The 24,355-nt window shown below is 40.0% G+C and overlaps 1 protein-coding gene across 1 annotated transcript; it reads left to right on the top strand.

Annotated features, from left to right (window-relative positions):
- Positions 1 to 213: 213 nt before the first annotated feature.
- On the top strand, positions 214 to 22,403 carry LOC120577033 (uncharacterized). Its single transcript, XM_039827927.1, has 4 exons — positions 214 to 343; positions 425 to 624; positions 706 to 2,508; positions 21,201 to 22,403. Exons 1-4 carry the CDS (start codon positions 214 to 216, stop codon positions 22,401 to 22,403), a joined length of 3,336 nt encoding a protein of 1,111 aa, XP_039683861.1.
- The last annotated feature ends 1,952 nt before the right edge of the window (positions 22,404 to 24,355 follow it).

Genomic DNA, 24,355 nt, shown 5'->3' with positions numbered 1-24,355 from the left:
CTCTTATTCTTAAGTGAGACTCAAGCTCATCGAAATAAAATTGAAGAACTTCGTTTTTTACTTGGTTATGATTGTTGTTTTCCTGTAGACCGCACCGGTAGAGGCGGGGGTCTTGCTTTATTTTGGAGAAATTCTCTCAATTGTCAGCTTATTGATTTTTCTAATAATCATATTACCGTTGAAATTATTGATACTACTCTTGGTACTTGGAGAATGACAGGCTATTATGGCTATCCTAATGGAGGTCGTAGAACTGCCGCTTGGAACTTTCTCCGTCAACTCTCTAATCAATTTGCAGGGCTTTGGTGTATTTTTGGGGATTTCAATGATATCCTGGATGCAAGTGAGAAGAGAGGGCGCAACACTAGGCCACAATGGCTTATTAATGGCTTCCGTTAAGCGGTTCTCGATTCCGGTTTATCAGATGTTCCGATTGAAGGTTATCCCTATACTTGGTTTAAGAGCCTTGGTACACCACGCGCGGTGGAGGAAAGGTTAGATCGTGCACTCGCTAACAATTTATGGTTAAATTTATTTCCTAATGCTTCTGTTCAAACGCTTGTGGCACCCGCGTCAGATCATTATCCTATTCTTCTAAACAGTGCTCCCAAGTCGCGACCTCAGGTTCATCAACGAAATTTTCGATATGAAAATGCTTGGCATCTAGAACCGGGCTTTAATGAACTTGTTACTCATTTTTGGCAGGTGTATTCCACTGATTCTCTGATTCCGAAGTTGTCCTCATGTGCGGACGACATGTCCGTTTGGAAAAAGTCTCATTGCCACAAACTAAAGATTGACATAGAATATTGCCGCAAGCAATTGCAAAGTACTCGTTCGAGTGCATCAGGTGTGGATCAGGTCCGTATGTTTGAACTAAGAAAGCGTATGCAGCGCCTTTTATCTCAAGATGATGCTTATTGGCGGCAACGTGCAAAGACTCATTGGTACAAGGATGGCGATAGAAACACCAAATTTTTTCATGCATCTGCTACAGCTCGTAAAAAGGTAAATCGCATTATTTCTCTTGACGATGATGTCGGTAATAAAGTTACTAATGAGCAAGGCTTGAGAGATGTGGCAAAACAATATTTTGCGAATATTTTCCAAAAGCAAACTGGCGACTTTGCCTCTGTTATTAATTCTGCTATTTCCGACTCGGATAATGACATGCTTACTACTCCATTTACCAAGGCCGAATTCCGTGATGCAATTTTCTCTATGCATCCGGACAAGTGCTCCGGTCCTGATGGCTATAATCCGGGTTTTTATCAGCACTTTTGGAATTTATGCAGCGACGATGTTTTTAAGGAATGTTGTGCTTGGTTAGATACGGGACAATTCCCTCCTGATTTGAATATTACTAACATTGCTCTTATTCCAAAAGGTTCTACGCAGGTTAGTATGAAGGATTGGCGCCCTATAGCACTTTGTAATGTCTTGTATAAAATTATTTCCAAGGTACTCGCAAACAGGTTGAAGAAAGTTTTGTCTCAATGCATCTCAGATAACCAATCCGCTTTTGTTCCGGGGAGATCTATCCTAGATAATGCTATGGTCGCAATCGAAGTTTTGCATTTTATGAAAACCAAGACGCGAGGCGAAGACAGGTATGTTCCTCTGAAACTTGACATTAGCAAAGCCTATGATCGTATGGATTGGGACTATTTGAGGGCTGTTATGAATAAAATGGGATTTAATAATTGTTGGATTCATTGGATGAGTATGTGTGTCGAGTCTGTCGATTATTCTGTGCTTGTTAACGGTGAACAGGTTGGTCCCATTATTCTAGGGCGTGGTCTGCGTCAAGGGGATCCTCTTTCCCCGTATTTGTTTATTATTTGTGATGAAGGCTTATCTTCGCTCATTAGAGATGCTGAGATACGAGGTGAGCTCACGGGTACAGAAGTTTGTCGACGCGCACCACCTGTGTCCCATCTTTTGTTTACGGATGACTGTTTTCTTTTTTTCAAAGCTGATGAGATGCAGGTGAACGTTATGAAAAATATTCTTTCTACTTATGAGTTAGCGTCAGGTCAAGCTATTAGCCTTACAAAATCTGAGATTTATTGTAGTGGTAATGTGTCTGACAATCTCAAACATACTATTACTACTATTCTTCAAGTTGTTTTGGGCACAGGTAAATATCTGGGTTTACCTTCTATGATAAGTCGAGATCGTAATGCAACGTTTGCTTATATAAAGGATCGGGTGTGGCAGAAAATTAATTCTTGGAGTGGTAAGTGTCTCTCTAAAGCAGGTCGTGAGGTTATGATAAAATCTGTTTTGCAGGCTATCCCATCATATGTGATGAGCATTTTTCAGTTACCAACCACCTTAATCGACTCAATTGAGAAGATGATGAACTCATTTTGGTGGGGTCATGGTAGAACAACACAGCGCGGTATTCGCTGGATGAATTGGGAGAAATTATCCGCCCCAAAAATTCATGGAGGTATGGGTTTTAAAGATTTATCTGCTTTTAATTTAGCTATGCTAGGAAAACAGGTGTTATCATGGTTTTTGGGTGCCAAGCCATTAATTGGACTTGAACCTTTTGACCGTTGATATCTCTCTTTTTTCTTGGGAAGGGAAAAATTGAGAAAAAACCCTTAGATTCTAAGTTCGGGGGTCGTTTTCGCTACGGGAAGGTGTTAGGCACCCGGAGCGATTATGGTATTCCATAAGAACCGCTTTCCTAAGTTGATTTCTACGCTTTAGTTTTATTGCTTATTTGTAAAAAGAAGGTGTGATTAGTTAAGAATGGGGGTGAGAAGAAGTAGAATTTGATTTTATTTTGGCTTGGATGAGTTTTGACTCATTGCCTACGTACCCTTTTAAGGGATCAAAACCGTTCGTAGTTCTTGCTAAAAAGACTTGTTTTTTTGTTTTAATTGTTTGATTTTAAGTTTTTTAAAAAAAAGGTTTTGAAGAAGGAGATTGGGAGGCTTCATGAGCATTAGGTTTAGCAAAAAAAAAAAATGAGGTTTGATTAGTGATTAAAAAGAAAGTCTAAATGATTAAGATGAATTGAATTTTTCTTAAGAAAAAAGAAAGGAAAAAAATGAAGTGTTGACTTCATACTTATTATGAAAATTTTTGAAGTGAAGTTCAATTGTTCTTTTTTGAAGAAAGATGGATTTTCTCTAAGTGTTTAAAACCTAAGCGTTCACCTAACCATACAATCCTAGGCATACATCTAGGGTGAGTGTGTGCGTGTCGGTGCGTCATAGTGTCCATAGTCCATATTACAAAAATTGCCTAAATACATTCTATGGCCCCTTTGCCAAGCTACAAACCAATGATAACAAATTACATCACCAAATGAATTAAAACTTGCAAAAAAATAAATGCTAAGTTAAAGAAAATGGAAAGGGTGGTGGAATGCTATGGAATGTATGGCACATGAGATGAAATGGTTAGTAATTATAAAGCACAAAATAGTAGGAAATAATCAAAAGGAAATGCATAAGAATGGCAAAGAAAAAGTAATAAAGTGGTAAAAACCTAAAAAACATTTGATATGATACCTAAAGATGCTAGTGACCCATAATTATCACATCATGGCAATTTTGAAAGAAATTTTGTTTTAAACCATGACATGCAATTAATGGAGACATGTGCAAGCAAAATACCACACCAAATTCATGAAGAAATTTCCCACTTTATTCCCAAAAATAAACACTTGTTGCTTGTAAAACAAGAAATCCATAAAATCATATTCACAAACAGCAAACAAAAGCACATTTCCAGAGTTATATTCACCACAAATGTTAGGCATCATTTATTCATGTCATACTATCAAAAAGTCAAGAACAAAGCATAGCAAAATGCATACCAAAAGCACAAAAATACATGGAATTGGTTCATGCCATTTTAACATTTTTATGCAAGAAAATGCTATAGAAATGCCAAGAATGTATCAAGAAACCACTAGGATTTTTTTAGGAATTTTTGTAAAAGAAGTAAGCAAGCAATAGGTGCAGATAGCAAGGAAACACGGTGCAAATAGCACAAAAAAAGCAAAAACGTAGAAAAGCAAAGAAAAGAGGCCCAGGCCCAAAGCCAAGGCATCCGGATCTCACAGGAACTCTCAGGGATCGTTGGATTGATCCAAGATCCCAAACCCTAGATCTAAGGGCTCACAACACATGGGATTGGACCGGTCTTGAACCGGTCCGGTTTAGCACTCTATATAAATCCTAGCGCGCCGGTTTTTTCACTTCGTATTCTTCTTTCTCTCTCTAACCCCTCTCTCTTCTCTCACCTCTCTCTAAACCCTCACCGCCGGTGAGGATGAAGCTACGGCGGAGACCTTGAAGGTCCGCCGGAAACTTCATCTTCTCCGGCGAGACCTAGCAGTTTCCGGTGAAAAATTTCCAGAATTCAAATATTTTTGCATCTTTTGATTCGTCCTTTAACCCTAAACACGAATCTATCAAGAAATTTCTCAAATACAGCTTGAAATGATGTAGATCTGAAAAACTTTGTACGGTTTTGAAACTGATTTTCTTGATCTTTTTGAACGAAAACGTTTGGATCTTTAAGAATCTACATCGTTTCGTTATTCATTGCTTTTCTGGTACTGGTTCTTGCTTTCAAAACTTTGATCCTCACGGATCTAGGTTTTGGTGTTTACGGTTATAGTTTTCTTTGAATTCTGGAGATTTTTGATATGCTTGCTCGCGTGATTTTTACAGGTTTAACCGTGATATTTACTTTTGAAAAAAGAGATTCTGAGTTTTACCTGAAGTTTTTGATTGGAGATTTTGCGAGATTCTTCGGAAAACTTGATTCTGTTCTTGCTGTTTTTGATTCTTTTGCTTGTTCTTTGGACCGAAAATAAATCGGTGATTCACCGGTTCTGTTTCTTCGTCTTCTTCGCCGGTTTAGAACTTCGCTTCTTTCTCTCTTCTTCTTCCTCTGTGATCAACGCTTGAGCTTGCTTCAATGCGAGCTCGCGTTTTGAATTGCAGAGAAATGATCAATTCGATGATGAAGATTCCACAGAATCTCTGAGAATTGATCCAAAAATTGTTGATTCTGATGAATTTTTAAGTTTCTGGAAACGGTTAGGGTTTTGCGTTCTTGGTGTTCTTGAGAAATTCTGAGATTTTTCTGTTTTGATTCAATGGCTGAGAGAGAGAGAAATGGATTTGTGTTTGTGAGTTGGCGTGTTGTTATTGCTTCTGATTCTGACTCAATGCTTTTATAGCTGACATGTGTACACTTGAGCCAATGGAATTGTGACACGTACCCTGGACTTGCTCACTTGGGCGCTGCTTGCTATTTTAAGGACCAATCTGCAAATTGTGAAAATGACAAGGACTGGACTGCAAAATTAAAAAACTTGAAATGAAATAAATAAAAAAAACAGTTTGGACAAAAATGCAATTTTGGGACCTCAATTGAGGGACCAAAATGCAATTAACAATAAAATTTGAATAAAAAACAAAATTTGACCAAACGTAAAGTGAAACAAAAAATAAAACTGACAAAACGGACTAAAACGAACCAATGGCTTAAATGAGGTACTTCAAAGTAACCTCCCCATGCCAAAATTTTATGTGAAATGACCAAAATGCCCCTAGGGCTAAAAATGACCTAAACAGAGCCAAATTGACTCGACACTGACTCAGATGCAAGTTTGAAATGAAATTAGCAAGGTTTACTGATGGAAAGTTAAAAATGAATTTGAAAAGACTCAGAGACAGTCACAAGGATGAAAATGGGTCCCACTGCAGGAAATGACCAAAATACCCTTCTGTATGACTTTTTGCAAATTTTGAAATAAACTGTAGAAAAAAGCAATGTAATGATTCAGAGACACTTTTAAATGACTTACAAGACAAGTAAAGACATTTCAAAAGATTTTATGCAAGAAAAACATAGGTAAAATTGCGATTGAAGATACTGCGAGGCAGAGACAATTTGAACTGTGCAGTTGAATTTTGACAATTGACAAAGTTTGAAATGAAATTGGGCCCAGTATTTTTAGGTCCAAAAACAGGGTATAACAGCTGCCCCTATTTAAGTTTCTTTGTCTGGAGAGTCAAGAGACGGAGTCTTTGGCTTGACAGGACGAAGATACTTAAATATTAGCATTTGCACTGTGTTTGGACGTAAAAATACGCCTACCCATTTTCAAATAATATGCATGTCATGCATCATTTGGATTATGAATGCAAGACCTCATGGGGATTGGAATTAAAAAAATATGTCGTATCCACTGCGGGATTGGTAGACATTGACAAAGATAGTGAATAGCAGAGTAACGGGAAACTAGAAACAAGTTGGACAGGTACAAGCTGTTCTTGGATTCGAACTAGCCACTTGACCGGGGATGAAACAAACAGGCAACTGCGAGTTGTTCTTATGGATTCGAACTGGTCACTTCACAGGGGATAGAGGTTACTGGACAAACATGAGTTGTTCTTATGGATTCGAACTGATAACTCACTTGGGGATATTGGAAAGTGCGAGTTGTTCTTATGGATTCGAACTGGTGACCCGACTGGGAAAAAGAGAAAATTGGCAAGTACGAGTTGTTCTTAAGGATTCGAACTGGTGACTCGACTGAAAGCAAGGCAAATAGACAGGTGCGAGCTTGTTCTTGGATGCGAACTGGTTACTCCACCGGACAGAAACAGATAGACAGATACAAGCTGCTCTTGGATTGAGCTAGTCACTTGACCAAACGGAAACATATTGACAGGTACAAGCTGCTCTTGGATTGAGCTGGGCACTCGACCGATAACATAAGCAAATTGACAGGTACAAGCTGTTCTTGGCCTTGAACTAGCCACTTGACCAAACAGAAACATATTCACTGGGGATTAGTTTGTTTGACAAAATATAGATTGAGATTGACTTGACGTCGATTTGATTTGAAAGGTAGAAATTGAGACTGATGTTTGACATTGGAAATGCGATATGCATGGATGATATAACAGTTTCATTAAATGCATGGGTACGCAATATGCATGATTATGCATGTATGAATGCTTGTAATGCATGACTGTTGGCATTTTGTAAGCACGACTTCACGGGGAAGACAAGACATCAGAGTATTGGGCACGTAGTGGCTCGTGCTATATTACACATTCTTGGAAATCCTCTTTGGAGATGACGTCGTTGGGAGACGTATCAGAACCAATGGCTGAGGGCAGGTAGCTATGCAACTTGCTGGGGATAGAATCTTGAAAGACTTTACTGGGGAAAACGCCGTTGTGCTGGGCATCTCAGTGCTGGGTACGTTGTAGACATTGCGTCTGTGGTCAATGTTTTTTGCATGTTATATTCTCATTTTCATTCATTTTTTTTTTTTTTTTTTTTTTGCATCCTATTTTTGCCTGGATCACCCTTTCGGGTTTTCGATCCATCGGGGAAATAAATTCTTTTCAATGCCCCATTTTTGCCTGAACTGCCCTTTCGGGTTGTCAATCCAGCGGGGTGCTCATTTTTTGCCTAAGCCGCCCTTCCGGGTTTTCAACTTAGCGAGCCTTTTCATTTTCATGCATTTTCATTCTGTTTTTTCATTCTTGCCATTGACCACAGACTATCCTTGAGAAGAACCTGCTTGTAACATATATTGAAATAGACATCAACATACTCTCGCTCATGCATGTTTCATTTGAATGTACCCTGTTGCTCAGGTTTGCTTTTCAAAATAGACAAAAAGTTTTCAATTTTCAAAATGTTTGTTTCAAGCATTGTCATTATCAAAATAGAAAGAAAATATTTTTGTATATAACTTTGAAAGTAGAAGAAAATAGAGTTTTCAAACAAAAGCAAAGGCTCAAATTGATGTATAAGAGGGGTGGTCAGCCGAAGGCGTGACTCCACGGATTTACAAAGCTTGGAAAATGGTAATTTTATTGGTTGGTGGTACATTGAACACAGTAATCATGACATTTCCCAGAAACTTTGAATTCGCAAGCATAAGAGCTTTTGATGAAAATGGTCATTAACAGCTGCAGATGCCCCAAGGGGGACGGTGGTTGGCCAGATATAGTTACTTGCCTTTTGTTTCAATCTCATTTTTGCATGAACCGCCCTTCCGGGTTTTCGGCTCATCGAGACGCTCATTCTTGCCTGAGTTGTGTACAATCTCAGCGAGCTTTTCATATTTGTTTTTTGTCCCTTATTTTTGCCTGGACCGCCCTTTCGGGTTTTCGATCCACCGGGAAGCGCATTTTTGCCTAGGCCGCCCTTTCGGGTTTTCGACCTACCACGCTGTTCTTTTCATATTTCTAGGCAAAGTATTTCTTGACTATATCGGCATTCACTGGATTTGGAAGCTCTACACCATCCATGTGTGTAAGGATTAAAGCACCACCGGAGAAGGCCTTCTTGACAACATAAGGACCTTCATAGTTAGGCGTCCACTTGCCCCTTGGGTCGGGTTGCTGGCTTATCCTCCTTTTCAATACAAGTTCCCCTACCTTGAATTCTCGAGGATGGACTTTCTTGTCAAAGGCAGTCTTCATTCTTGCTTGATATGACTGTCCACGAGCCATGGCATCCATACGTTTTTCCTCAATCAAATTCAACTGATCATACCGGCTTTGGCACCATTCAGCCTCAGATAACTTTGCTTCCATAATCACACGGAGAGATGGGATCTCCACTTCCAAAGGAAGAACTGCTTCCATACCATATACAAGAGAGAAAGGGGTTGCCCCGGTTGAACTGCGCACTGTAGTACGGTAACCATGCAGAGCATAGGGTAACATCTCATGCCAGTCCTTGTAAGTGGTTACCATCTTCTGGACAATTCTCTTGATATTCTTGTTGGCGGCCTCAACTGCACCATTCATCTGAGGTCTATAGGGAGAAGAGTTATGATGCTCAATTCTGAATTCTTCACAAAGAGCTTGCACCACATTGTTGTTCAGGTTGGTACCATTGTCGGTAATAATCTTGCTGGGAACACCATATCGACAGATGATGTTGTTCTTGATGAACTTAGCTACCACTTGCTTGGTCACATTGGTATAAGAGGCCGCTTCAACCCATTTGGTAAAGTAGTCAATTGCCACCAAGATGAAACGATGACCATTTGAAGCTTTCGGTTCAATTCTTCCAATCATGTCGATGCCCCACATTGAGAACGGCCATGGGGATGACATAACATTGAGGGCGTGCGGAGGCACATGAATCTTATCAGCATAGATTTGACATTTGTGACATTTTCTGGCGTACTGGTAGCAATCATGCTCCATAGTCATCCAGTAGTAACCTGCCCGTAGCAACTTTCTTGACATAGTATGCCCTGTAGCATGGGTCCCGAAGGTACCGTCGTGTACATCATGCATTAACTGCTCTGCTTCATGTTCATCAACACATCTTAACAATACCATGTCATAGTTCCTCTTGTACAGAATATCTCCATCTAACAGGAATCTACCGGCCAATCTTCTCAAGGTCTTCTTGTCTTGTTTGGAAGCACCCGGCGGATACTCACGGCTCAGCAAGAACTGTTTGATGTCGTAGTACCAGGGTCTATAGTCAACCACATTTTCACCAGCCTGATCGATCACATCCCCAATAGCAAACACATGGGAAGGTCTTTCAAGGCGTTGCACTTTGATTACTGGCACATCATTCCAATGGTTTACTCGAAACATGGAGGATAGAGTAGCAAGAGCATCAGCCATTTGGTTCTCATCACGAGGAATATGGTGCAGCTCAACCTTCGTAAAATATGTCAGAAGACGCCTCGCATAATCACGATAAGGAATCAACTTAGCATGGTGGGTCTCCCATTCACCCTTTATCTGATTGATGACGAGCGCAGAATCTCCATAGATGTCGAGGTGTTTGATTCTCATGTCAATTGCTTCCTCGATCCCGAAGATACATGCTTCATACTCAGCCATGTTGTTGGTACATTCGAACAGAATTCGGGCGGTAAAGGGAATGTGATGCCCTTGCGGGGATACAATGACTGCCCCAATTCCTTTGCCATAAGCATTGACAGCACCATCAAAGACTAAACCCCACTTGCTATTGGGATCTGGACCTTCATCAATCAACGGTTCTTCGCAGTCTTTGGATTTTAAATACATGATCTCTTCATCGGGGAAATCGAATTCAATTGGTTGGTAATCATCAAGAGGTTGATAAGCAAGATGATCGGCAAGAATGCTACCTTTGATTGCCTTTTGAGTTTTGAACACAATATCATATTCAGACAAAAGCATCTGCCATCGTGCGATCTTTCCAGTAACAGCAGCTTTCTCAAAGATATACTTTATCGGATCCATTCTGGATATCAACCAAGTCGTATGATTCACCAAATAATGACGCAGGCGTTTGGCAGCCCAAGCTAGAGCACAACAAGTCTTTTCGAGCATTGTATACCGAGTTTCACAATCGGTGAACTTCTTGCTTAGATAGTAAATAGCATGCTCTTTCTTTCCAGTTTCATCTTGTTGACCAAGTACACATCCCATGGATTCATCAAATACTGCCAAATACATAATCAAAGGCCTTCCTTCCACGGGAGGGACAAGGATAGGTGGTTCCAGCAGGTAACTCTTGATGCTATCAAAAGCTTCTTGGCATTCATCATTCCATACAACAGGCTGGTTCTTTCTAAGTAGCTTGAAGATCGGCCCGCAGGTTGCAGTCATATGAGATATGAACCGGGAGATGTAATTCAAACGCCCGAGGAAACCTCTGACTTGCTTCTCTGTCTGTGGAGCTGGCATTTCTCGGATGGCCCGGACCTTATCAGGATCGACTTCAATGCCCTTTTGGCTGACAATGAAGCCTAATAACTTTCCGGACCTGACACCGAATGTACATTTGTTGGGATTCAATCGCAGCTTGTATTTTCTCAACCTTTCAAACATCTTTGTTAAATATTTAACATGCTGCTCCTCATCTGCTGACTTCACAATCATATCATCCACATATACCTCGACTTCTTTGTGAATCATGTCATGAAACAGAGTGGTCATTCCCCTTTGGTAGGTAGCACCAGCATTGATTAGGCCGAACGGCATCACTTTGTAGCAGAAAGTACCCCAAGGAGTGATAAAAGATGTCTTTTCTCTATCTTCAGGAGACATTTTGATTTGATTATAACCGGAAAAACCGTCCATGAAGGAGAATACCTTAGATTGAGCAGTATTATCAACAAGCACATCAATATGAGGTAATGGAAAGTTGTCTTTTGGACTGGCCTTGTTCAGGTCTCTGAAGTCAACACACATCCGGACTTTACCATCCTTCTTTGGCACAGGCACAATATTGGCAACCCATTCGGGATACTCAACTGTCATGAGGAAACCCGCATCAATCTGCTTTTGAACCTCGCTCTTAATCTTGAGAGCCATATCAGGATGAGTCCTTCTCAATTTCTGCCTGACGGGAGGACATTCAGGCTTGGTGGGGATCCGATGCTCCACAATCATAGGATCTAGACCTGGCATATCTTCATAGGACCATGCAAAAATATCCGGATATTCCCGGAGGAGCTGGATGATCTTCTGTTTAACCCCTTCCTCTAGAGTAGCACCAATCTTGATTTCTCGCTTGTTTTCCTCGGTACCTATGTTGATAAGCTCAATCTCTTCTTGGTGAGACTGAATGGCTTTCTTTTCTTGCTCAAGTAACCGAGTGATCTCATACGGTATGTCATCACCTTCCTCATCTTCGGCTTCATACACAGGGAAATCAAAACTTGGAGGAACCGTAGGATTACTGTGTTCAACGGGTTTATTATGGTTCAACCTGCATATAATGATTGGATGATTTTAGAAAGAGTTTTTTTTTTTTCATGCAGATTTTTGAAATTAATAAGAAAATACAGACGTTTTGGTTTTTTCTGGCATTACCATTGTTTCCAAGGGAAAAAGCACTAAAAAAAGTAGTCGTGGAAGAAACGACAAAATTTCATTAATCAGCGGCAATGCCGAAACAAACATGCCCTTACAGAAAATATCACTCTCGCTTTGGGCAGAGCGAGAGGATTGTTATTTTGAAAACAAAGCACTAAAGCAACAAGACACATTACTCAGAAACATGCATGATTGAAGGAATGTCAATGGCATCCCAATTTGTCGCAATGCCTCCTGGTGTAACAAATGCAGGCCTGAGACCAGATCCAGTGGCTTCTTCAGAGATAGCATTAACAAACCCTGCACTGTGGAAGACTCCCGAGGAAACCCTTGATGACGGGGAGAACCCGAGACCTTCTTTACGCTTGTTCTCACAGAGCTGTATCATCTTGCCCCAGCCGGCAGTCTGACCTTCTTGGATGGCTTTCTGAGCATCCTTCAACGAAGCCATAGCAGCCCCAGCTTCCTTAGACTCTGCACCTTCAACGGTCAAACCTTGGAAAGCAGTCCCTTCAGCAGACCCTGCTTTAATACAAGAAAAAGAAGACAACTGGCTGACTAAGTATGCTTCTTCACCATGGATTGTAACGAGTTTTCCATTCTTCACAAATTTCAACTTCTGATGTAAGGTGGAAGTAACCGCACCTGCATCGTGTATCCATGGTCTTCCCAGCAAGCAACTGTAGGATGCATTAATGTCCATCACTTGGAAAGTAACCAAGAAATTCTCAGGGCCAATGGTTATCGGCAAGTCTATCTCTCCCAGCACATTCTTTCGAGATCCGTCAAAAGCTTTGACCAAGAAAGTACTTCTCCTCAACGGGGTCCCACGGTAGCTCAACTGATCTAGAGTTGTCTTGGGCATTACATTGAGAGAGGAACCGGTATCCACCAACACATTTGATATCATGTCTGATTTACAATTCACCGAGATGTGCAAAGCCAGATTGTGACCCTTTCCCACTTCCGGCAACTCTTCTTCACTAAACCAGAGGTTGTTACAAGCAGTAATATTTCCCACTATGCCACCGAAACGATCTACCGAGACTTCGTGGTCAACATAAGCCTGCTCCAGCACTTTCAACAAGGTATTCCTGTGAGCCTCAGAGCTCAAGAGTAGTGACAAGACGGATATCTTTGAAGGAGTCTGCAGCAACTGATCAACGATCTTGTAGTCGCTCCTCTTTATTATCCTCAGAATCTCATCTAAATTCGAATCTTCTATAGACTTGCCTGGCTGATTCACATCTGTAGCAATGGGTGAAACAACGGTTGGAGTTGCTTCTTCAACTGGTGGAGTGATTGGCGTAGCTACCTTCTTCTGAAATAATGGCGGACGGACCTTCCCGCTTCTTAGCGCTGCAGAAGTCCCTTTGGCAATATTGCTTACTGTGGCAAAGGAGGCTAGAGGCACCTCTACTCCATTTTCTATCATAGTAGCATTGTATTTGTATGGCACTGCCTTGTCCGAAACATAAGGAATTGGTCCTGGCAACCTTATCACCAAAGGCTCAGCATTCTTCTTCAAAGGCACACTCTTGACAGGCGGATCGTGAAAAACTGGCACAATCACGCAAACATCACTGACAGTCAGAAGATTATCATTCATCAGGCTTTGGATGTCGTCCTGAACAGTATGGCAACCCAAGGGATTACAAAGGCATCCTAGACACTTGGCATGATCATGGCTGAACAGAGAAGCTTTGCACAGCTTGATGTGTAAAGGCACCAGAGGAGTTGCGACGTTGCGGACATCAAGTCTAGGAACTTCCTCACACACTTCGATCATATTCACAGCGGCATGATTTGGGAGAGGATTGTCGAGGACGTGTGGGACATTATTCTCAAAAGTCAGCTTCCCTTGATCAATGAGCTTCTTCACGATATACTTCAGAGCATAACACCCCTCGACATCATGACCTAAGGCACCTTGATGAAAGTCACATTTGAGATCAGACCTGAACCTTGGAGGCAACGGATCAGGTGGTGGCTTGCCCTGTCTAGTTGTACAATGCCCTCTCTGGAGTAGAGTTGGAAGGAGTTCTGCATACAGCATTGGTATAGGAGGAAAAGTTGGTCTAGTATACTGCTGCTGCTGTTGTTGTTGTTGTTGTTGAACCGGCAACTGTTGTTTCATCTGTTGGGCAATTGCATTGACGGGCACTTGAGGCTGGCCCGGTGGCAAAGGGTACTGATGATAAAACGGTGGGAAGAACGGATGTTGAGAATACGGCATATATGGGTATGACGGAGGCATTTGAGTTGCATTGATAGGAGCAACGATAGCCATTGATTGACCGGCTCCAGCTGACACCATCCCCACTTCCGTTTCTTTCTTCTTGTGGTGTCCATTACCATACCTCTTCGATGCACTCGTAGAAGATTCAGCTTTCTCAAACACAATGATTCCATCCCTGACGGCTTCCTCAAGACGGGTTCCCATAGTGACCATCTCCGAAAAGTTGTTCGGGGCAGCGATGATCATCCTCTCAACATAATCTTTCTTCAAGGTCTTTAAGAATGTCTGGGTCATTTCTTCTTCATCTAAAGCAGGAGTGATACGGGCAGCTGCCCCTCTCCACCTTTGCGCATATTCACGGAAACTTTCCTCCTTTTTCTGAGATAGGGACCTGAGGAACTCCCTATTCGGCTTCAAACGAGTGTTAAACCCGTAGTGGCTCTTGAAAGCAGTGGCTAGCTCATCAAAAGTATGGACATCATCTTTGCTCAGACTAGTATACCACTCTGCAGCATCTTCCATCAGACTGTCTTGGAAGTAATGGATCATAAGGGAATCATTGTCCTTGTAGTTGCCCATCTTCCGGACATACTTGACAATATGATTTTGAGGACAAGTCAGCCCGTTATACTTGTCGAACTCCGGGACTTTGAACTTTTTTGGAACATCTACCTTCGATACTAAGCAGAGATCCTGGGTTTTAATGGAGTCTCCATTTCCCCTGTTGGCCTTAATTTCCCGTCGGAGCTCTTTGGCAAGTTCTTCCATTCTCTCTTCCATAGTTCCGGCTGTGGCAATACTCCCGTGGTGCGCATTAGCATGAACAAAAAGAGGCACCGCATTCACAATGGGCTCGGTAACAGTTGTTGCAGCTTGAGTCAAGGCGGTACTAACAGGAGTTAAGTTTGCCCCTGGGATTGGGCCATTGTTGGTAGTACCAGAGGTCCCTGCCCCTGTATTAGCAGTATAGTACAGCGGAAGCCCGTAAGGATACCCGGATGGCATGATAGAGCGGGGATCAGTTGTTACGGTAGGAGTCACATTTGCAGCTGTAGAAACTACGGGAACTGGTTGTTCCTGAGCAGCCAACAGAGCAGTCATAGCATCATGAGCTTTGGCCAATTCCTCCCTTAAAGATGCCAATTCGGTACGGAGCTGCGTGTTCTCTTCTTCCATAGCCCTTTTCTTTCTTCTGTATTCTCTGGTTCGATCGGTTCTATCGGGTTCGTAAATTCTCTGAGCACGAGCCACTTTTCACACTGAGGCAGAGAAACCAGGAGGTGGTAAGCACTTGGAAGCCTTTGTGACCAATGCATGATGCATATGATGCATGATATGCAAATGCAAATGCGAAAGACTTATTTTTTTCATCGAAGGATTTTTAAACAAATTAGAAATCTTGCAAATAAACAAAACTACATAGTATTCTCAAAAGAAAGACTTTGAAATAAACACATGAAGCCCTCAAGCATAGGAAGTAGTCGGAGCATCGTCGGACTCGGAATCTGAATCACAGTATCTGGCAAAGAAGTCTCGTCGTCCTCTGGCTCTCTTGGAATCCCTCATAAGCAGCTCGTCTTTCTCTTCCAATTCCTTCCGGGCCTTAGCTAGTTCTTTCTTCAACATTAAATTCTCATGAGTCTTCTGCTCATCTCTACCATCCAAAGTCATGATTAGATTCTCGGCTTGATTGTACCGAGCTTTCCACACTTGCTTCTCACGACTCTCCATAGCTAGATGCTCCTGATACATATCTTGAGTCGCGGGAAGTAGAGGTAGAGGCATAGATGGAGTAGACGAAGACACGTATCTCATAGCTGGATAAGGCATACCAATCTCCTCAGCTCGATCTATCACCCACTGAGTATAGGCCTCATGAACAACACCGGATCTCACACCTAGATGCTTCACACTCTTCCTTCGAACCTTGGACCAAGCATCCATGAAAGCTTTCCTTTGTCCGGTAGGAGCATTCGCATAGAAGAAGAACTCTGGAGATGTAGCAAGATTGATGGGCTTCGACTTCATAGGAAAACCAAACTGTCTCATAGCAAGCTCGGGATTGTAGTTGATTCCTCCACGGGTACCAAGAAGAGGTACATTGAGAAAGTCTCCACAACCCATAATGATTTCCTTCACCTGAGCGGCCGGAGTGAGCCAGACTACCTCATTAGGAGTGAGAGCCATAATCCGCTGCGAGTAGGACCAGTTCTCCGAGTTATCATGGAAGGAACTCGGAAGGTGCGAAATAAACCACCTATACAAAAGAGATATGCAGCAAAGAATATACCCACGGCCCTTGAGAGTCCTGTCATGAATGGCGTGGTAGGTATCCGCTAGCAAAGTAGGAACCGGGTTCTTGGAATGAAAGATCTCGATAGCATTCATGTCCACGAAGTTGTCGAGGTTCGGGAAGAGAATGAGCCCGTAGATAAGCAAAGCAAGAATAGCCTCGAGTGTATCCTGACGAGTAGTACTGAGATTAGCCTGATCAAGAAGATACTTTGAAGTGAACCCCCGGATGTGAGACTTGGTAATAAGATGGTTGGAGACGTCGGAAGTCTTGAGGTAGAGATCCTTAGCAATAACCAGAGGAGTAAGAGAAGTCCCGGGACCGGTGAAAGGCGTCTTCTCGGCTATAGGTAAACCCACTAGATTGGAGTAAGCCTCGAGAGTAGGAACCAACTGGAAGTCCGGGAAAGTGAAGCAACGAAAGCTCGGATCATAAAATTGCACTAGAGTGTGCACTAGCTTCTCGTCCACATCGGTTCGGAGTAAAGTAAGCAATCCCCCATACCGGAGTCGGAACCCTGTTTGACTCTTGACCTTGAGTGCCAACTCTCTCAAACTAACCAAATCCACTTCCTTGAACTTGTAGCACTTAGTCTTCTTCATACCTGTGATTATTTACAAAAATTCTCATTTGTTTAAACCCTTCGATGAATGTATGAAAAATGTTTATGCATGAATGCATGTATGCATGATTGTGTTGTTAAAAGTGATTTGAGTTTCAAAGTAACGAGGCCACGGATGGACACGGCGTCCGGTGAACTAAGGCTTTGGATAGTAGTAACCAAGGTTCTAACACAGTTCCCAAACTGCAACCTCTCTCACATATATCATGGTAGTACAGGACGACACCCGTTCCATGATTATTTGTGAGAAGGTCTAGTTTGAGTGTAGTATCGCGTGACGACTAAAGTTTGAGACAACACTCAATTTAGCCACCGCACTACGTCCTAAAAAGGCTTGGATGGGTTTGGTAACTACGGTTCATAGCTTCGTCGAACAATTGAAAGTGAAGTGCCTAAGCATGACAACACACGCCGACAATATCACCTTCAAAATGCCTCAGCTATGTGAGATTGATCGCATAATCCAATACACGAGGCAACCCCCGGATCGAATTGTCGATTATATCTCTACCTAAACATAAGTTCACTCAGCCCGGGTTAGGACTCTTGATATTCTCACCCCACACGTTGAATGAAAGTAAACAAATATTCACATATGTAAGCAATAAAATAAAGCGTAAATATAAACTAAGGAAAACTAGGCGCGACCCGCTAAAAAGATTCCCCAGTGAAGTCGCCATTTCTGTTATCATGGTTTTTGGGTGCCAAGCCATTAATTGGACTTGAACCTTTTGACCGTTGATATCTCTCTTTTTTCTTGGGAAGGGAAAAATTGAGAAAAAACCCTTAGATTCTAAGTTCGGGGGTCGTTTTCGCTACGGGAAGGTGTTAGGCACCCGGAGCGATTATGGTATTCCATAAGAACCGCTTTCCTAAGTTGATTTCTACGCTTTAGTTTTATTGCTTATTTGTAAAAAGAAGGTGTGATTAGTTAAGAATGGGGGTGAGAAGAAGTAGAATTTGATTTTATTTTGGCTTGGATGAGTTTTGACTCATTGCCTACGTACCCTTTTAAGGGATCAAAACCGTTCGTAGTTCTTGCTAAAAAGACTTGTTTTTTTGTTTTAATTGTTTGATTTTAAGTTTTTTAAAAAAAAGGTTTTGAAGAAGGAGATTGGGAGGCTTCATGAGCATTAGGTTTAGCAAAAAAAAAAAATGAGGTTTGATTAGTGATTAAAAAGAAAGTCTAAATGATTAAGATGAATTGAATTTTTCTTAAGAAAAAAGAAAGGAAAAAAATGAAGTGTTGACTTCATACTTATTATGAAAATTTTTGAAGTGAAGTTCAATTGTTCTTTTTTGAAGAAAGATGGATTTTCTCTAAGTGTTTAAAACCTAAGCGTTCACCTAACCATACAATCCTAGGCATACATCTAGGGTGAGTGTGTGCGTGTCGGTGCGTCATAGTGTCCATAGTCCATATTACAAAAATTGCCTAAATACATTCTATGGCCCCTTTGCCAAGCTACAAACCAATGATAACAAATTACATCACCAAATGAATTAAAACTTGCAAAAAAAATAAATGCTAAGTTAAAGAAAATGGAAAGGGTGGTGGAATGCTATGGAATGTATGGCACATGAGATGAAATGGTTAGTAATTATAAAGCACAAAATAGTAGGAAATAATCAAAAGGAAATGCATAAGAATGGCAAAGAAAAAGTAATAAAGTGGTAAAAACCTAAAAAACATTTGATATGATACCTAAAGATGCTAGTGACCCATAATTATCACATCATGGCAATTTTGAAAGAAATTTTGTTTTAAACCATGACATGCAATTAATGGAGACATGTGCAAGCAAAATACCACACCAAATTCATGAAGAAATTTCCCACTTTATTCCCAAAAATAAACACTTGTTGCTTGTAAAACAAGAAATCCATAAAATCATATTCACAAACAGCAAACAAAAGCACATTTCCAGAGTTATATTCACCACAAATGTTAGGCATCATTTATTCATGTCATACTATCAAAAAGTCAAGAACAAAGCATAGCAAAATGCATACCAAAAGCACAAAAATACATGGAATTGGTTCATGCCATTTTAACATTTTTATGCAAGAAAATGCTATAGAAATGCCAAGAATGTATCAAGAAACCACTAGGATTTTTTTAGGAATTTTTGTAAAAGAAGTAAGCAAGCAATAGGTGCAGATAGCAAGGAAACACGGTGCAAATAGCACAAAAAAAAGCAAAAACGTAGAAAAGCAAAGAAAAGAGGCCCAGGCCCAAAGCCAAGGCATCCGGATCTCACAGGAACTCTCAGGGATCGTTGGATTGATCCAAGATCCCAAACCCTAGATCTAAGGGCTCACAACACATGGGATTGGACCGGTCTTGAACCGGTCCGGTTTAGCACTCTATATAAATCCTAGCGCGCCGGTTTTTTCACTTCGTATTCTTCTTTCTCTCTCTAACCCCTCTCTCTTCTCTCACCTCTCTCTAAACCCTCACCGCCGGTGAGGATGAAGCTACGGCGGAGACCTTGAAGGTCCGCCGGAAACTTCATCTTCTCCGGCGAGACCTAGCAGTTTCCGGTGAAAAATTTCCAGAATTCAAATATTTTTGCATCTTTTGATTCGTCCTTTAACCCTAAACACGAATCTATCAAGAAATTTCTCAAATACAGCTTGAAATGATGTAGATCTGAAAAACTTTGTACGGTTTTGAAACTGATTTTCTTGATCTTTTTGAACGAAAACGTTTGGATCTTTAAGAATCTACATCGTTTCGTTATTCATTGCTTTTCTGGTACTGGTTCTTGCTTTCAAAACTTTGATCCTCACGGATCTAGGTTTTGGTGTTTACGGTTATAGTTTTCTTTGAATTCTGGAGATTTTTGATATGCTTGCTCGCGTGATTTTTACAGGTTTAACCGTGATATTTACTTTTGAAAAGAGATTCTGAGTTTTACCTGAAGTTTTTGATTGGAGATTTTGCGAGATTCTTCGAAAAACTTGATTCTGTTCTTGCTGTTTTTGATTCTTTTGCTTGTTCTTTGGACCGAAAATAAATCGGTGATTCACCGGTTCTGTTTCTTCGTCTTCTTCGCCGGTTTAGAACTTCGCTTCTTTCTCTCTTCTTCTTCCTCTGTGATCAACGCTTGAGCTTGCTTCAATGCGAGCTCGCGTTTTGAATTGCAGAGAAATGATCAATTCGATGATGAAGATTCCACAGAATCTCTGAGAATTGATCCAAAAATTGTTGATTCTGATGAATTTTTAAGTTTCTGGAAACGGTTAGGGTTTTGCGTTCTTGGTGTTCTTGAGAAATTCTGAGATTTTTCTGTTTTGATTCAATGGCTGAGAGAGAGAGAAATGGATTTGTGTTTGTGAGTTGGCGTGTTGTTATTGCTTCTGATTCTGACTCAATGCTTTTATAGCTGACATGTGTACACTTGAGCCAATGGAATTGTGACACGTACCCTGGACTTGCTCACTTGGGCGCTGCTTGCTATTTTAAGGACCAATCTGCAAATTGTGAAAATGACAAGGACTGGACTGCAAAATTAAAAAACTTGAAATGAAATAAATAAAAAAAACAGTTTGGACAAAAATGCAATTTTGGGACCTCAATTGAGGGACCAAAATGCAATTAACAATAAAATTTGAATAAAAAACAAAATTTGACCAAACGTAAAGTGAAACAAAAAATAAAACTGACAAAACGGACTAAAACGAACCAATGGCTTAAATGAGGTACTTCAAAGTAACCTCCCCATGCCAAAATTTTATGTGAAATGACCAAAATGCCCCTAGGGCTAAAAATGACCTAAACAGAGCCAAATTGACTCGACACTGACTCAGATGCAAGTTTGAAATGAAATTAGCAAGGTTTACTGATGGAAAGTTAAAAATGAATTTGAAAAGACTCAGAGACAGTCACAAGGATGAAAATGGGTCTCACTGCAGGAAATGACCAAAATACCCTTCTGTATGACTTTTTGCAAATTTTGAAATAAACTGTAGAAAAAAGCAATGTAATGATTCAGAGACACTTTTAAATGACTTACAAGACAAGTAAAGACATTTCAAAAGATTTTATGCAAGAAAAACATAGGTAAAATTGCGATTGAAGATACTGCGAGGCAGAGACAATTTGAACTGTGCAGTTGAATTTTGACAATTGACAAAGTTTGAAATGAAATTGGGCCCAGTATTTTTAGGTCCAAAAACAGGGTATAACAACAGGGTTGGAAGCTTATCACAGAATCAGATTCTTTGGTTTCTCGGATTTTCAAAGCTCGATATTTCCCTTCTGGCTCCTACCTCACGGCTGTAATAGGGCATAACCCTAGCTATGTCTGGCGCAACATTATGCGTGCTAGATTCCTTGTGCGTGGTGGTGCTCGGTGGAGTATAGGTTCAGGTGCATCTATTTCTATCCTAAACGAACCTTGGTTACCCAATGGGGAGTTTATTAGTAGCGAGGATCCAGGTGCTCCTTTTGTTCAAAATTTTACTATTAATAGCTTGATGAATTTGTATGACAAAAGCTGGAACGAACAGGTGATTAAACAAGTGTTTAGTACTTCTATAGCAGATAAAATACTTCATACCCCGCTTATACATCAGGTTGTAGAGGATAGAATCATTTGGAAAGCGGAACGACATGGTCGGTATTACGTGCGTAGTGCATACAAATTATGTGTAACTGATTTGATCGACTCTTCTTATAACTGGCGGCCAGGTTATTGGTCTGGGATTTGGAAGCTTAAGGCCCCACCAAAAGTCAAGAACTTACTATGGCGCATGTGTCGGGGCTGCCTCCCAACACGAGTCCGTTTGTTAGATAAAGGAGTTGTATGTCCGACCGATTGTGCTAGTTGTGATTCAAACCATGAGGATCTTAAGCATGTGTTTTTTGATTGTCCTTTTGCTGTACAGGTGTGGAACAGAACCGACTTGTGGGGATCTGTACAACATGCTCTTTCTTCCACTGTTTCGGTTACAGATGTTATTTTCTCCCTGCTAGAGCAACTGTCTGTGGAATTAGCTCAGCGTCTGGTAACAGTGTTTTGGAGCATTTGGAAACACCGGAACCTCAGAGTTTGGGATAATGTCACAGAAACCAGTGCAACGGTAGTGGAGCGTGCTAGAAATATGGTCGTTGATTGGCAACTGGCTAATACTCATGCGGTTCTTGCATCAACAGCGCAACCATCAGCCTTCACCGACCCTTGCGTTGGGGGCTTCCACTTCGGCACAACCTACCACTCACGTGGCAGCATCCTACCCCGGGGAGATACAAATGCAACATTGACGCGGCTTTTTCCTCTCAATTCAACCGCACAGGTATTGGAATTTGTGTTCGTGACTCAGATGGTACTTTTGTGTTGGCCAAGACAGTCAGATATTCTTGTATGGTTTCGGTTGATGTGGGTGAAGCTTTAGGTTTGCACTCGGCTCTACAATGGCTAAGTGATATGTAGATGGATGGCGTGGATTTTGAAACAGATTCGAAGCTGACATCAGACGCTTTTCTGTCTACTAGGAACGACACATCCGAATTTGGCTCTATTATTTCATCTTGTCGTTTGCTTTTTAGTTCTTTCTTTTCTAACTCTAGGGTGGAGTTTGTTAGGCGACAAGCCAACGCGGTTGCTCATGCACTTGCAAGAGAAGCCACATTCTTAACTAGTCCCACTATTTATTATGATATACCCGAATGTATTGAATCCTTAATTATCAATGAAATGCTATAAGCATGTTTCCTTCAAAAAAAAAAAATGCTGTTAAAAAAAAAAATTGTTTAAGTAATTTATCTTTGTCTCCGTTACCTATTTTGGTCTCTTCCGTTAAAAAAATTCAAAAAAATGTTAGGGTTTATATTATTCATCTTCTTCCTTCTCCTTCCAGCATCTTCTTCATGATCTTCATCATCAACAACACACCAACCCAGAAAAAAAAAAAAATTTCATCATCATCTTCAGCAAATCTATAAACATAATCAATTTCATAACTCAATCAACAATCAATTTGTTCATAAAAAAAATCACTTTAATTTACCAAACAACTTTTTTTTTTTTAGGGTTAATATTGTTTTTGGCCCCTGTAATATAATGCACTTTTGGTTTTAGCCCCTGTAAAAAAAATTTTTTAGATTCCACCCTTGAAAAATGAAGATTCTTCAGGATTGACCCCTCACCCCAATGAGTCAGCAGAATCTCCTACGTGGCAGCGACGTGTCAATTTTTTGTTTCATCCCACGTGGCATTTATGATTTTTTTTTTAAAATAAAAAAAAATAATGAAATTTTTTTTAAAAAAAAAGGAAAAATTAATAATGATTAAAAAAATCTTAAAAAATTAAAACAAGACCTAGAAATTTTATGAAAAAATTTAAAAATTCTGGAAAAATTAATAAAAATAAAAAATGATTAAAAAAATCTGGTAAGAACAAAAATAATGAAAAAAAACTAATAATGAAAAAATTCGAGAAAAATAAAAAAAAATCTGGAAAAAAATATTCGAATATATATTGAAATTTTCTAATATTTTTCTCCAGAATATCATATTTAAAAAAACAAAATTTTTGAAAAAAGATTAATCATATTTAAAAAAATTAACTTTTCGAAAAAAATTATGGAAAAGATTTAAATAAAACTTCTTACTTTTGAAAATAAAAATATGAATTTTTTCCAGAATTTTTTAATTTTATCGGAATTGAAAAAAATCTTAAAATTTAATTTTTTTTCTAAATATATTAATTTTTAGAAAATTTTAATGTATATTAATCTTTTCCAGATTTTTTTTTATTTTTCCTAAATTTTTTCCAGATTTTTTTAATCATTATTAATTTTTCCATTTTTTTTTAATTAAGTTTATTAATTTTTTGATTTTTAAAAAAAAAATCATAAATGCCACGTGGCATGAAAAAAAAAAATTTGACAGGTCACTGCCACGTAGGAGATTCTGCTGACTCATTGGGGTGAGGGGCCAATCCTGAAGAATCTTCATTTTTCAAGGGTGAAATCTAAATTTTTTTTTTACAGGGGCTAAAACCAAAAGTGCACTATATTACAGGGGCCAAAAATACTATTAACCCTTTTTTTTAAATCCAAATCCAAAACCACAACAACTAGGGTGCGTTTGATTTGCTAAAAAATGAAGGACATGACAGAACAACTCCAGTTGTCCAGTGTTTGATTTGTAAAATTATTTCAGGTACAGTACAAACTGGATGCAAGGAACATGACAAAAACTCATATTTTTGTCATTCACTAAACCACAACACAACTTTTTGTCTCACGTACAAATTATCTAAAAATCCAAAATAACATTTCGTCCCCCAAAAATCTTATAAAACAAAAAATTATTCAATGCAATAAAAAATTGTCCAGTACT

Source organism: Medicago truncatula, chromosome 7 (assembly GCF_003473485.1).
Source record: "Medicago truncatula cultivar Jemalong A17 chromosome 7, MtrunA17r5.0-ANR, whole genome shotgun sequence".
NCBI classification, from domain to species: Eukaryota; Viridiplantae; Streptophyta; class Magnoliopsida; order Fabales; family Fabaceae; genus Medicago; species Medicago truncatula.
This window is presented reverse-complemented; position numbering and strand designations above follow the sequence as displayed.

Bases quoted from the DNA above. Each gene is read 5' to 3' on its own strand.
- LOC120577033 (XM_039827927.1), top strand. From the start codon at position 214: ATGACAGGCTATTATGGCTATCCTAATGGAGGTCGTAGAACTGCCGCT. The intron at 344-424 runs GTGAGAAGAGAG...CCGGTTTATCAG, and splicing joins CAATGATATCCTGGATGCAA to ATGTTCCGATTGAAGGTTAT. The intron at 2,509-21,200 runs GTGTTATCATGG...GTATAACAACAG, and splicing joins TAGCTATGCTAGGAAAACAG to GGTTGGAAGCTTATCACAGA.